Below are 14,736 nucleotides of genomic sequence, written 5' to 3' on the forward strand. Positions count from 1 at the left end.
TCTTTCACCCTATCATAGACCTTCTTTTGTCCTTGTCCCAGCCACCCCTTGCTCAAAATCTATTTACATTTCTAACTTTTCCCAGTTCTGATGAAAAGTCAGAGACCTGAAATGTTAATTCTGTTTCTCTCTCCACAGAGGCTGCCTGACTGCTGAGTATTTCCAGTTTTTATTTCAAGTTTCCAGCATCTGCAGTATTCTGCTTTTCAATTAGGCCTCAAGTTTACCTCAGCCAGAATGGGAATCATACCTGCACTGTTTATGCTAATCTGAATCACATGCAGCCACCTAACCAATTGAGCTAACTGACCTCTCCTCACACTAAACACATAGCTAATTTAAATGTGGAATCCTTAGGGGCCAAACTGCTTTCCCAGTCTTTCACTGCACAGGATTTTGTGGGATAAGTGTCTTTCTTCTTATTTGCACCATATATAATTACCAATGCTAATATATAATGCAGAAAGCATCTGTTTTTTAACGTTTAGCACGACACTAAATCGAACCACTTCACTGCTATAATTCTCTTGAGATTGAAGTCTTACGCAGATTAAAAAGACTCAAAAACAAGAAATCCTGAGGGGTAGACAATATTTATCCCAGCATGCTAAAGGGGAATATTGAGAAGATTTGTGAGGCATTGACAATCATTATGAGGGAATCACTCAAGACAGGGAGGTACCAATAAATTAGAAAGAGGTTAGTGTGGCGTCCATACTCAAAAAGGGTGAATTAGATACAGTCAACTACACAGCAAGTAGTCTTACTTCAATCCCCATATAAAATGTCACCAATTGTCAGTACAAGGTTTGCACAATAATAATTAATAGCAGTCAACATGAATTCAGAAAATAAACCCACTTGAGCAACCACCTTCACTTCTTTGAAGAAGTAACAGTCCAAGAGAAGAAGAAATCTGACAAAGTTTTACGCAAAAGCCTTACTACGTACGCACCCTTACCCAGTTAACGTTTAGAGTCTGTATGACCTTTCTTCAGGGTCATACAAACTCAAAATGTTAATTCTGTTTCTCTCTCCACAGATGCTGTCAGACCTGCTGTCAGGGGAGGTGGTGACAAAGTGATATTGTCACTGGACTAGTATTCCAGAGAGCCAAGGTGATGCTCTGGGGACCCCAGTTTGAACCCCAGCACGGCAGATGGTGAAATTTGAATTCAATAAAAAAAATCTGGAGTTAAAAGTCTGACGATGACCTTGAAACCATTGCTTATTGTCATGAAAAGCCATCTGGTTCACTAATATCCTTTAGGAAAGAATATCTGCTGTCCTTACCTGGTCTGGCCTACATGTGACTTCAGACCCACAGCAATGTGGTTGACTCCTAAATGCCCTGTGAACATGCCTGATGTCAATGTGCGTCATTTTACGGTCGGGCGTGCGCCCGCTCGCCAAGCTAAAAATTTTACCCCTTGAGTCTGTTCCACCTTTCAATAAGATCATGGCTGATCTGCAACTTAACTCCATATACCAGTCTGTGTCTTATATTCCTTAATGTCTTTGGTTAACAAAAATCTATCAATCTCAGGTTTAAAATTAACAATTGACCTAACATCAATAATTGTTTGTGGAAGAGGGTTCCAAACTTCTCCACCACCCTTTGCTTGTAGAAGTGCTTCCCAAGTTCACTCCTGAAAGGCCTGGCTCTGATTTTTAGATTATGCCCCCTAGTCCTTGGCTCACAACCAGGCATAAATAGTTTCTCTATCTGCCCTATCAATGTCCCTTAATATCTTGAAAACTTGAATAAACTTTCTTAACTTTCTAAATTCCAGGGAATATAACCCTGGCTTGTAAAAGCTGTCCTTGCAACTTAACCCTTTGAGTCCGAGTATTATTCTGGTAAACCTAAACTGCATTCCCTCCTAGGTCAAATATATCCTTCCTAACATGTGGTGCCCAGAACTATTCACTCTATCCTACGTGTGGTCTAGCCAGGGCTTTGAATAGCTGAAACATAACTTTTACCCCATTATATTATATCCTTCTGGATATAAAGGCCAGCATTCCATTAGCCTTAGTGATTATTTTTTGCACCTGTTCATGACATTTCAATGTTCTACGTACCTGAATTCCCAAGTTTCTTTGGAACTCCATTGCTTCTGGCTTTTCATCATTGAGAAAATGCTCTGTTCAAATTCGACTTGAATTTCAATTTATTGTCTATATGAAAATTCATTTTGGGTACATTGCTCGTTCATTAAAAAAAGCACATAAATTAATAATAACACTAAAAAGAAAAAAATTACCCTATCACAAAAGTCTAACTTTGATTAAAATGTACTAAAAGCTATTCCAGTACATTAAATTAATCAGCCAGTGCATCCCGTCTTGGGTGCATATCCTCATCCATTCATGAAATTCCTGTTAAAAGTTCTTACAAAGAAGGGCACAGATGAGTTCAAAAACTGATTTGTCCTGCATCTAAGGGATTGTAGCCTTTTCCTTGAACACATCCAACAGTAATACTGAGACAAGGGGCGATTCTCACTGTTCATAATACTCTCGTCAAAATTCAAGAACCGATTTCATCAAATACCATTCCTGCCTTATTCAATAATCTCTGTACCCTTAAAAAGGTTACTTTCCTAAGACAACAATACCAGGAGAAACATCCAAAAAGAATACCACTCTCAACTACAGCCATACAAAAGAGTTCCATGATTGGATTTCCTCTAAAGCATTTTAACTTTTTGAGGTAGTGTAATTATGCACATCCCCTGGCCACCACATCTCCATACTGTTTCTCCCAATTCAGCTTTTCATCTGCTTTGATGCCTAGATACCTGCAGCTTGTAACTATTTCAATGTCCACATCATGAATCTTCACAGGAACAATATCATTAACTGACTTCTCCCTAAAGTCTATAGCCAGTTCTTCCATATTCTTTTCATTCAGTTTAAGAAGATTACCATTGCACCATTTTACAAACTTCTCCACTGAGTTCTTGTAGTTCACTTAATTAGTTATTCCTGATTAGGCCACAACTGCGTATCATCAACATTTTTCAGGACTGTTATGCTATCATGTGCTGATTAGCAATCATTCATGTAGAGGATGAAAAGCAAAGGTGAAAGTACACAATCCTGAGGAGATCCAGTATTCAGTAACATGGGCTCCTAGTAGATCCCTTAAATTAACACCCTTTGGGTCCTGTTGTGAAGAAAATCACTGATCAAATGTAGGTCTATCCTCTTTGGGTCTAAAATGGATGACTTCATATTTAAAATCTACTTGCCGACATTTTGCCAATTTGCTTAATCTATCAATATCTCTTTATAAATTTTATGCTTCCATCTACGCTGCTGAGAATGCTACCTATCTTTGTGTGATCAGCAAATATGTATTTTTTTCATTCTACCATCTAAGCTGTTAATAAATACTGGGAATATTTGAGGCCCCAACACAGATCCTTGTCAAATACCACATTAGTCACTTCCTGCCAATTACAGTACCTGTTCATTATTCCTAATCTCTGTCTCCTGCTGCTCAGCCAAATTCCTAACCAGACCAATGATTAGTCTTTAATTCTATGAACTTCAACTTTAGCTAACCATAGACTGTAAGACATAGGAGCAGAATTAGGCCATTCAGCCCATCAAGTCTGCTCTGCCATTCAATGAAATCATGGCTGATCTGATAATCCTCAACTCCACTTTCCTGCCTTTTCCCCATGACCCTTGATTCCCTTACTGATTAAAAATCTGTCTATGTCAGCCTTGAATAACTTAACGACCCAGCCTCTACAGCCTTTTGCGGTAAAGAATTCCACAGATTCACTACTGTCTGAGAGAAGAAATTCCTCATCTCTGTCTTAAATGGGCGACCTCTTCCTCTGTGATTATGCCCTCTAGTCTTAGACAATCCCACAGGGGAAACAACCTCTTAGCATCTACCCTGTCAAGTCTCCTAAGAATCTTATATGTTTCAATAAGGTCGCCTCTCATTCTTCTAAACTCCAAAGAGTACAGGCCCAACCTACTCAACCTCTCCATATAAGAAAATCCCTCCATACCCAGGATCAACCTAGTGAACCTTCTCTGGACCGCCTCCAATGCCAGTATATCTTTCCTTAGGTAAGGGGACCAAAGCTGTTTACAGTATTCTAGGTGCGGTAACTAGTGCCTTGTATAGTTTTAGCAAGACTTCCCTATTTTTATATTCCAATCCCTTTGAAATAAAGGCCAACATTCCATGTGCCTTCCCTATTACCTGCTGAAATTATAGGCTAGCTTTTTGTGATTCATACACGAGGACACCTAATTCCCTCTGTGCTGCAGCTTTCTGCAGTCTTTCTCCATTTAAATAGTATTCAATTTCTCTATTCTTCCTGCCAAAGTGCATAACCTCACATTTTCCCACATTATATCTCATCTGCCAAGTTTTTGTCCACTCACTTAACCTGTCTATATCTCACTGTAGACTCATTGTATCATCCTCATCACTTGCTTTCCCATCGTTTTTTTTGTCATCTGCAAACTTGGCGATAGTACATCACTTCCCTCATCCAAGTCATTAATATATATTGTAAATAACAGCCTGCTTTGTTCCCATTTTCTCCTCTTTTTACCTCTCCTTCTGGGCAAACCCCGAGGACATCCAAATGAAGCCAGTGGGGTCCCTCTTTAAATATAAGAATATAACAGAATGGGGTCTGCTGATGCACTTGGACTGCTAATTTAACCAGTGCCCTGAGCAAGCAAGCCATGGTGGCTTTCCCAAAACTTAGCTCCCACAACTTAATGGAGCACCAATGACTATTCCTTTGGTTTAGACCAACGGCTTCTGTTGCCTGACCTTCCACTACCATCCACTGACCAGCTTCCACTTCCCACCTGTTTGGAGGGGGTAACTGACTAGATCAGTGGGATAGGATGTTCACCTCAACCCCACCACCCGATTCCTTCTCCATGTTAAAATTGGAGCCTCGGGTTATTAAAAATGGTAATGGCATCTTTATGCAAAAAGAGAGTTTTGTTTATAAACAAGTCAATTTTAGTTTACTTACATAGGTCATGCTTAATGAATGAAATCATGTTTAACCAACTTAATGGAGTTCTTTGAGGAAGTAACATGTGCTGTGGATAAAGAGGAACCAGTGGATGTACTGTACTTAGATTTCCAGAAGGCATTTGATAAAGTGCCAAATTAGGGGTCATTGTGGAAAATAAAAGCTCATGGAATAAAGGGTAACATATTGGCATCAAAAGAAGATTGGCTGTCTAACAGGGAGCACAGAGTAGACATAAATGTGTCTTTTTCAGGTTGGAAAGATGTAATGAGTGGTGTGCCACAGGGATCAGTGCTGGAACCTCAACTGTTTACAATTTATACAAATGACTTAGATGAAGGGATGAATGGGATAGTTGCCAAATTTGCTGATGACATAAAGATAGGTAGGGAAGTAAGTTGTGAAGAGGAGATAAGTAGCCTACAAAAGATGGATTAAGTGAGTGGGCAAATCTCTGGCAAATGGAGTAGAATGTGGGAAAATATGAAATTATCCATTTTGGCAGGAAGAATAAAAGAGAAGTATATTATCTAAATGGGTGAGAGATTGGAGAGCAATGAAATGCAGAGAAATCTGGATATCTTAGTGCATAAATCACAAAAGGAAAATTTGCAGGTACATTAAGTAATTAGGAAAGCAAATGGAATGTTGTCATTTATTGTGAGGGGAATTGAATACAAAAGTAGGGAGGTTATGCTTCAATTGTATAGAGCACTAGTGAGACCACATCTGGAGTACTGTGTACTGTATTGGTCACCTTATTTAAGGAAGGATGTAAATGCATTGGAAGCAGTTTAGAGAAGGTTTACCAGACTAATACCTAGAATGGGCAGGTTGTCTTATGAGGAAAGGTTGGATAGGCTAGGCTTGTGTCCACTGGAGCTTAGAAGAGTAAGGGGTGACTTGATTGAAACATATGAGATCCGGAGAGGTCTTGACAGGATGGATTTGGAGAGGAGGTTTCCTCTTGTGGGCGAATCTAGAACTAGGGGCCACTGTTTGAAATAAGGGGTCACCAATTTAAAACGGAGATGGGGCAACATTTTTGCTTTCAGAGGGCCATGAGTCTTTGGCACTCTCTTCCTGAAAAGGCGGTGGAAGTCGAGTCTTTGAATATTTTTATGGCAGAGGTGTGCAGATTCTTGGTAAGCAAGGGGGTGACAAGTTATTGGGGATAGGCAGGATGCAGATTTGAGGTTACTACCAGGTCAGCCTTGATCTTATTAAATGGCAGAGCAGGCTCGATGGACTGAATGGCCTACTCCTGCTTCTTATTCGTATGACATTTGTACATCTTTCGCAAACAGTTAAATCACCAGAGTACAGCAAAAAAATAGCTGACACTTATAAAAACACCAATATTTGCATCTGCACTCATAACTACCCACACAGACTAATGGCTGAAGTTTACAATCCCGTCTTGGCGGGGTGGGTAAAATGCGGTGAGCCTTTCAAAAGTTCATTGCTTCAGCAGGACTGAAAAATCCCGCTGTCAGGTGGGCCTGTAAAGTTCTGCCCTAAGGTTCAGGCATAAGTGTAAAAAACAGCTGTATTGTCATTTCCATTCTGCAGGATCATATTGCTGCTTTGAACTTTTGTAGTCAGTTTATTTAAAGGTACTTCCAGCCCAAAAACAGGCCGTTTGGCCCAATAGGTCCAAGCCAGTGGTTATGTTCTACATAATCTTCCTTCCACCTTCTAAAATGAAAATGAAATTATTTACATCATGCCCTTGATTCGAGAAATGCAAAGGTAGATTTTACAAATCTCTATTCCCGGCATTGTATTTTGTGCATCAGGAGAATCTATCAAGGACCGAGTTCTGGAGATCAGTGGCATCTGCAAAATTAAAATTAATGGACAGAAAATCCTGTGGGGCCCACTAACCTCCCTGCCTAAATTCCTGATATGCGCTCCTGACATGAAAAGCTCCATGCTCTTTTACAAATTTGTAAAATCAACCTGATAATGACATACAAATACACACTGGAGAGTGGTATTTAAACTGTGCTTCAAATGTTATTTGTGATATATTGCTTGACTACTGCAACATGTCCTGTGTGTATTCAATCTAACCTGCAGTAAATTATAAACAACACTGGGAAATTTAATGAAAAGCTCTTGCTTTATTATAATCAAACAATCTCCCCCCATTGCACTATCAATGTAACTACACTTCAGCAAATATTCTTTCTCAGAGAAAGATGAAAATTTTTTTTAAACCTGACCTACTGTTAAATAACTGCTTTTGTTTTTATCCTTCCTCCCCCATGCATAATTCTGCACAGGTTTCTCCTAACAAGTCCTTAACAAGCAAAATATGTTTTTTTCTTGTTAATTTCTATGAAACTATTTCAGAGCACTACTGGTAAGTTAACAAATGAATAGCGCAATACCACATTGTACTGCTATTATTATTCCTGTATAGGTGTCTGTTTTTCAGTATAAATTAACAGGGAGTCCTATAGGCCATAACATTTTTAAACCATTACCAATTATCCACATTTTGGACTCACAGGTATTTGAGGAATAAAAAGCAATTTTGATTAAGATATCAAGGTTCATCAGCAATTATGGCAGCATAGAGGGCTCAGGTAAGCTGAAAATTAAACTCCCGAACAAGGATATAAAGATACCTAAACAATTATTTCTCTCCCTCCCATATAGTTACCCATACATGAAGGCTGCTGTTATTGCCCCCTTGTACAACCCCTGCACAGCCAAATAATGGACACAGAAAAAATTATATATATGGAGTTGCTTCTGGTGAATCCAATGAGGGTGTTAAGCCATGTAAAGTGCAGTGTGTTGTCAGGGTCACTGTTTTAGGGTAATGGAATAAGTCAAATTTTGTTTTAATTGCATGCTATTCTGAGATTTATAAACTGTATTTTTGGGGATCAAATTGCATGATTCTATTGAATTTTCCATGAAAGTAACATTAGTAGTCTTGATTATCATTATTACATGTTTCTTTAAGGGCTAATTCCGTGCTCCCAGGCAGCATGTTGCAGATGCACAGCCCATACTTTTCTACTAATTTAAAATTGATAAATATAAAGTCACATGCTCTGTGCCTACAATGCAGTCTCTGTAAGCACCACTCCCTGCTGACAGCATGACAGCACAGATTTGGCCCTTTCATTTTCATCTGTTACCTTTTTTAAAGCTCAAGTCACAAAGGAAGATAGTAGGCAATGAGTAGCAGATTAGGGATTGTGGCATTTAATTGTAGTGAGATGAGGGAAAGTCATGGGGCTCTAACTGTGGCCCTAAGTGTGGCAACATTAGGATGGCAGCGAGTACAGAAATTGATGTGGTGGTACAGGGTGCTTGGGCCCTTGGGGTTAGGTTCTTGGGTGCATGAATGGGGGCTCCCAGGATCTGATAGCTCTGGGGAAGGGAATTCTGAGGAGTGAAATCACAGGTGTGGTCCCAAGATTTGGGAGGGGTGCTTTAGATATGACGGTACTTGGAGACGTCTCAAAGTCTGGAAACTGGGAGGGAGCATCAGATGCCTGGAAACATTTGGAAAATATCTCTAGCCTTTGAGAAAACTTGTACAATAGTTCTGGGTCTGGGGCAGAAGGAGAGACTTTCAGAACTTGTCAGTACAATAAGTGAGTAATTGCAGTGTCTTAGGCTGTGCCAGAAAGGGGGTAGATGAGAAGGTAGTCTTTTTATATGGGAGACTGAGAAGTAGGGGTCCCAGGATCTGGAATTAGTGAGGGAAAAGCAGAGTCTTGAAGCACTGGGAGGGTTGTTCTGGTGTCTGGGAGCAAGGTCCAGCAACAATAAGAGGCAGTATCCCATTGTCTAGCAGCATTTAGAACAGATGTATTGAGAATGAGCCCTCCGGTCCACACCTGCCTTTTTACGTCTTATCCATCTGCTCCTGGACTCAGGGCCCCTTGCATTCCTTCCTCTGTCAGAAAGCTCAAATTCAAACCCCACTGCAGGATTTATGGACATAATCTAGGCTAACACATCAACATAGTACTGAAGGAGTGCTCTAGTGCTGATTAACGCATTATCAGAACAGATGTCTTTCCTGTGCAATATTAAATTCAGGTCCCAATCGAATGCTCAGATGGGTATAAAAGATCCTATGGCATTATTTAAAGTAGAGAAGTAAGTTCTTCCAGTGTTCTGGCCAACATGCATCCCTCAACCAACAGTGCCTAAACATTAACTGGTCATTTATCTTATTCCTGTTTGTGGGATCATGCTGTGTGTAATTTAGCTGCTACGTTTTTCTACAAAGTCACAGTGACTACACTTCAAAAACAATTTATTGGCTGTGAAACACTTTAGGACATTCTCAGGATATGAAAGGTGCTATATAAATGCAAATTCTTTCTTTCTCATGTGCATATTTAAGTTCCATTAGGTGTACACAAACAGGCTCTCACCCCTTTTAAATTTTCACATGTATTTGGAATCTAAGGAGCAAACACTAAAATAGACTTGAGGTGAAAAATTGATAGATTGGGGAACCCCAATCATGACTTTCTGTACTGTACTTGAACTTCAACAGCTGCTGGAAGTCAAGCTGGAAGAATGAATAGGATATGAGAATCTTTCATCTTTAAGTTAATTTTAAATAAATGGCTCAATTTCAAAAGGCTTGCATTAGCTGCACAATAATAACTGGGGTGGTTATGAAAGATAAAAGCTATACAGGTTGTTACAAATACTGTACAGGGTACCATCAGTTGATGTTAAAGGAATTCTGGCACTTTGGCATAGGTCTCTACTAAAAATTTCAGCAGGGTTTTTTCTTAGGGAAAGATACCTCGTACAATATTACAGGTAAAACATTTGAAATATATTAAATATAAATTCATATATTGAGAAAATGCTTGTTAATATTTGGAAGTCTCTCAATTTGCAGAGGTCTCAGGTTGGTCTGTTTTCTAGGTAAAAAATCTGTCCCCATTCTCTTCCATTTTCTGTTTCGGGGGGCTTCCTTCTCCAGTGGTTGTGTTTGCTTTACAGGGTTGCAAAAGTTGGATTAAGGGACAGGTTCCAGCCTTGATATTGCACTGCATAGGCCCTAACATCATCCTTGATATCACCGAAGATGAAGGAGATCCATACAAACCGTTGTGGAGAAAAGGAACACATTAAATTGAAAGCTCAGCCAACCAAGACAGACCCACGCTGTCAGTGGTGGTCAGTTATGGGGACTCGATGCACTTGGGACCTCTGACTAGCTCAGGCCCCGGGAAGACTGCACAGGTAGGATGGCCGAGGTGCTGCTGCACCCCTTCTCCCAGTTTCTGGGGTCTCTCCCTCCCAGGTTCAGGTATCTCCCGTTTCACCTTTCAGGGCTCATCCTTATACTTGTCCCAGTATCGGTTGGGGGGGGGGAAGGAGGAATGGAGTTGGGGGTGAGGGTGGGGGAGGGGGAGGCGATGCTCATCTTTGTCAGTCACAGAGAGGGTCTCCTCTCTCCATATCCCACTCACTGGGATCTCCCCCTCTCCAAACCATAGTCTCAGTGGGATCTCTCCCTCTCCATGTGCCAGTTTCTGGGATGATTCTCCCCATCTCCAAGTCCCAGTTTCTGGGTTCTTCACACACCACCCACAGTCTCAGGGGGGTCTGCCCTATCTCTATTCCCCAGTCTTAGTGGGACCTCTCCATGCCCCAGTCTCAGTAGGATGTGCCCCTTCTCAATGCCCCAGTCTCAGTGCCATGTGCCTCCTCTCTATACTCTAGTCTCAGTGGGATGTGCTACCTCTCCATGACTGAATCTCAGTGGGATCTGCCCCCTCTCCATGCCCCAGTCTCAGTGGGATCTGCCCCGTCTCCATGCCATAGTCTCAGTGGAATCTGCCCCGTCTCCATGCCATAGTCTCAGTGGAATCTGCCCCCATCCCATGCCCCAGTCTCAGTGGGATCTGCCCCCTCTCCATGCCCCAGTCTCAGTGGGATCTTCCCCCTCTCCATGATAGTTTCAGTGGGATGTGCCCCCACTCCATGCCCCAGTCTGTGGGATCTGCCCCCTCTCCATACCCTCCCCTCCCCTCCGCTCTTACCTGCAGGCTCCTGAAGCTCGTGCTCAGGTGTGCGATGTGCAGCGCGAGGCAGCGCGAGGTGCACCTGGCCCGCGAGACGCTCGGTGCCGCCGCTCCGCTCCCCGGCCGGCGACCGCTGCCCACCGGCAGCACGGAGCACAGCAACCCGGGGAGCAGCATCCAAAGCCCGCTCGGCATCCCTCCGTCCGCCTGGCGAGGAGCCACACACAAACTGACAGCACTGCAAGCTGCACCCTTCAACTCTCTTGTCGCTGCTCCGCCCGCTGCTGTCAGATTCTCTGCTGGAAACAGACAAGCACCACAAGTTTGTATGTTAACAGGGAGCAGAGTGGCAACATGTGGGCTCTGGCCTCGCCTCCTCTCTCGAACCACGCCTACCCCCATCTTCCAGCATCCCGGACCACCATCAGCAGCTCCTTAATTGCCCCTCCCTGGATGACCATGTAGCTGCTGTGGCTCATTTGGTAGCACTCTTGCCGCTGAGTAACAAGGTTGTGGAATTAAGTCCCACTGCGAGACTTGACCACAAAAATTCAGGCTGACACTCCAGTAGAGTACTTATGGTGCTGCACTGTCGGAGGTGCTGTCTTTCGGATGTTAAACTGCAGCCTCTCTGTGCTCTCTCAGGTGGTCATAAAAGGCCCTATGAAACAATTTTGAAGAAGAGCAAGTGAGTTATTGCATGTTCTGCCCAGCGTTTATCCTTCAATATTACTAAAAAAAAACAAATTATCTCGTCACTATCACATTGCTTTTTGTGCAACCTTGTGTGTAAATTGGCTGCCATGTTTCCTAAATTACAACAGTGACCACACTTCAAAAACACTTCACTGGTTGTAAAGCTTTGGAATTTTCTGAGGCTATGAAAGGCGCTATGTAAATCCAAGTGTTTCTTTCTTTAGTACTCAATGCAACTGGCAAGTCTTTAAATATGACAAATATAGGATCATTTCATTCTTTCTCTGCCTCCAATGGAAAAGCATATCCATGAATGTTTGCTGGAATGTTGCAATGAGTTTAGTGGCCACAAATAACTTATTATGTCCCTAAGTGACTCACATGTGACCCCATTGAATCTTGATATAATGGACATAACTACCTATTCCCACCTACCTCCAGGAAAAAGCTGACCCTGCTCAGGAAATGGGTTAAATAAGGCTTGTGATACCCTGCTATATTAAAGGCCTGCAGCGGCCCTTCATGAAACACCCTCATTTTTTGCTGGTCAATGTTTGTAATGTGAAATTTTGCAGTAAGTTTACAAAAATGGGCTTTTGCAATTCTTTAGCTACTGAAGAGAACAATGTTGAGCTTAAAGATTGATCTACTGGTAATGCGCACCTATGAAATGGGCAGGTAAATGTCTCTTTCATAAGTACTATTTCCTGGCTGCAAAAGTATTATTGCAATGATTTCCTCTTGTTTTTTGGCAGTATTGTCCTCTGATGCTGTTTGAAATTTAGGACCTTCCTCCACAATTTCTTTGGATACTGGCATTTTGAAAAATGTCATAGGCAACAATGATCTTAGATCAAAAACAAAAATACTGGAAAAACTCAGCAGGTCTGACAGCATCTGCGGAGAGGGATACAGTTGACGTTTCGAGTCCGTATGACCCTTCAACGGAACTAAAACATATGGAAATGAGATGAAATATAAGCTGGTAGAAGTGGGTAGGCCAGCAAATGATCTTAGCGCCTCTTAATGGGTCTTCTATAAGATTCACTTCCCCAAATTATCTAGGCATCCAAAGAGCTGTTTTATGGTGCCAATTGTCTGCTGCATGACCCTTGGAGACGCAGGCATACTGTTATATCTGCAACCACGGGTCTAATCCCTGAGGATAAGTTTTGTCTCCTGGTATCACCCTTTAAGCCTTCCTTCTCTTTTAAATAACTAGGGCACAGAAGATTTGACTTAAACATCACTGCTGCTTGGGAGCATTTGAAGCAGAGAAAGATGTCAATTTATGGGAAAATAATAGGACAGAGTTATTTGATTCTGTATGTCACCTTTGGTTCCTTTGCCAATTGCATTAAACCTTCGTTTTTGGCTCTTGGCACTTCTGATAATGGGAACGGTTTCTCTCCACCTACTCTGTCTAGAACCCTCATGATTTCAAACACCTTTATAAAATCTCCTCTCAACTTTCTCTTCTCTAAGGAGTTCAACCCCAGCTTCTCTAATTATGGTTAAGATTAGGTTTTTGTAGGGTCAGGATTACTTTAGTGTTGGGTTTTGGGTTAGGTTAGACTTGGGGGTGGAGGTGGTGGTTAGAGTTGGGGAAAGTGCCCAAAAGTGAAGGAGTTATTAGTTAGGGTCACAACTGGGGATTATTTTATATTTAAGGTTTTGGGTTAGAATTTGGGTTATGGTCAGAGCGCAGAGTGGGTAAGGTCAGGACAAGCATCAATGTTGGGGGAGCCCATGTTTGTGAGGATATTTTAGGATTAGGGTTTTGGGTTATAGTTGGAATTAAGATTAGGGTTGGAGGGAATCAAGTTTGGAGTATTTTAGGACAAGGGTCGAAGTTAAGGTTCAGGTTGAGGTCAGGATGAGGATTTCAGTTTGAGGCAGCTAGATTCGCAGTTGTAGGGCTTGGGTTATTTTCAAGTTGGAGTTTTGTGTCAGGCTTGCGGTTTTTGCGGTTTTTAAAGATTAGATTTACGGTTAGCTTTACATTTCTAGATTTATCATTAGATTTACTATCATGGTTAGAGTTATATTTGGATGAAGAGGAGACATTTACTTTCCTGCCAGTATCACCTAACCTATCAAACTCAAACTGCAAACCATTAAACCTCACCTCTGCCTCCAACAAAGTAACAGAACTGTTCACATAATTTGTTTTCAGCATGCTATATAGAGATATTAACCAATTGTGTATTATCTCATTTCATTCTGTGACCCCAGATCTATACCAAACTTAATTTCTGGCACACTTTCTAAGAGTACAAAATAATCCTACATTAGTTTGCAATATTCATTACAAAATAGTGAGTTGTAAGGTGGGGGCAGGGGGGGGGGGGGGTGGCAGGGTGCAGTGGGGAAGCATTTGCACACTTTTGTATTCGATGCATCAAAAACATCTGGTTTAAGTGTAGCATGATTCAGATATACTCCATTGTGCCTTAGTTTGGTTCCTGACAGGTATTTTCATTTCCCACACAAGCTATTTTGTAACCATTCTGAAGATTATTGTCAAGTTTTATGCTGCTTCTAGCATCCAAAACTTGGATACTCTTGTAATTGTCGGAGATAATATGGAACAATGAATCCTGTAGATGTGGCTTTCAATTCCAAACTTTTATTCTTTGCTAACTATTTCCCTGTGTCACAAAAAAACAAAATCACTCAGCTAAATTTAGAACTTAAAGGATTATTATTGATAGAATATTGAGATTCCTTCTTCAAGAATTATGCCACACATTTGAAAGCAAGATAGGCAAACAAACCTTGAAGTCCTGAGCGAAGAGCAGCTCACCAGGTGCACACCTTCTATATGCTATTGTGAGACATGTTGGCGTGTTTTCCCGCTGATGTGGGCAGACGATCCAGCGGGGAGGCTTTATAATGATATGCAGATGCATTACAATGAGGTTCCCGACGTCAGATGGCAAGGAATGTGGCCCACCATAGGTGGGTGGAGCGGACGATCACAA

At 41.6% G+C, this 14,736-nt stretch overlaps 1 protein-coding gene across 1 annotated transcript in view; it reads right to left on the reverse strand.

The window, feature by feature from the left end:
- The window catches only part of LOC121287192 (anosmin-1-like), a 190,156-nt gene extending 178,905 nt beyond the window's left edge, over window positions 1-11,251 (reverse strand). Inside the window, exon 1 of the mRNA XM_041204833.1 lies at window positions 11,075-11,251. Coding sequence (XP_041060767.1) covers window positions 11,075-11,251 — 177 coding nt within the window. The remainder of the gene's footprint in view (window positions 1-11,074) is intronic.
- Window positions 11,252-14,736: the final 3,485 nt, after the last annotated feature.

Source organism: Carcharodon carcharias, chromosome 2 (assembly GCF_017639515.1).
Source record: "Carcharodon carcharias isolate sCarCar2 chromosome 2, sCarCar2.pri, whole genome shotgun sequence".
In the NCBI taxonomy this organism is placed as follows: domain Eukaryota; kingdom Metazoa; phylum Chordata; class Chondrichthyes; order Lamniformes; family Lamnidae; genus Carcharodon; species Carcharodon carcharias.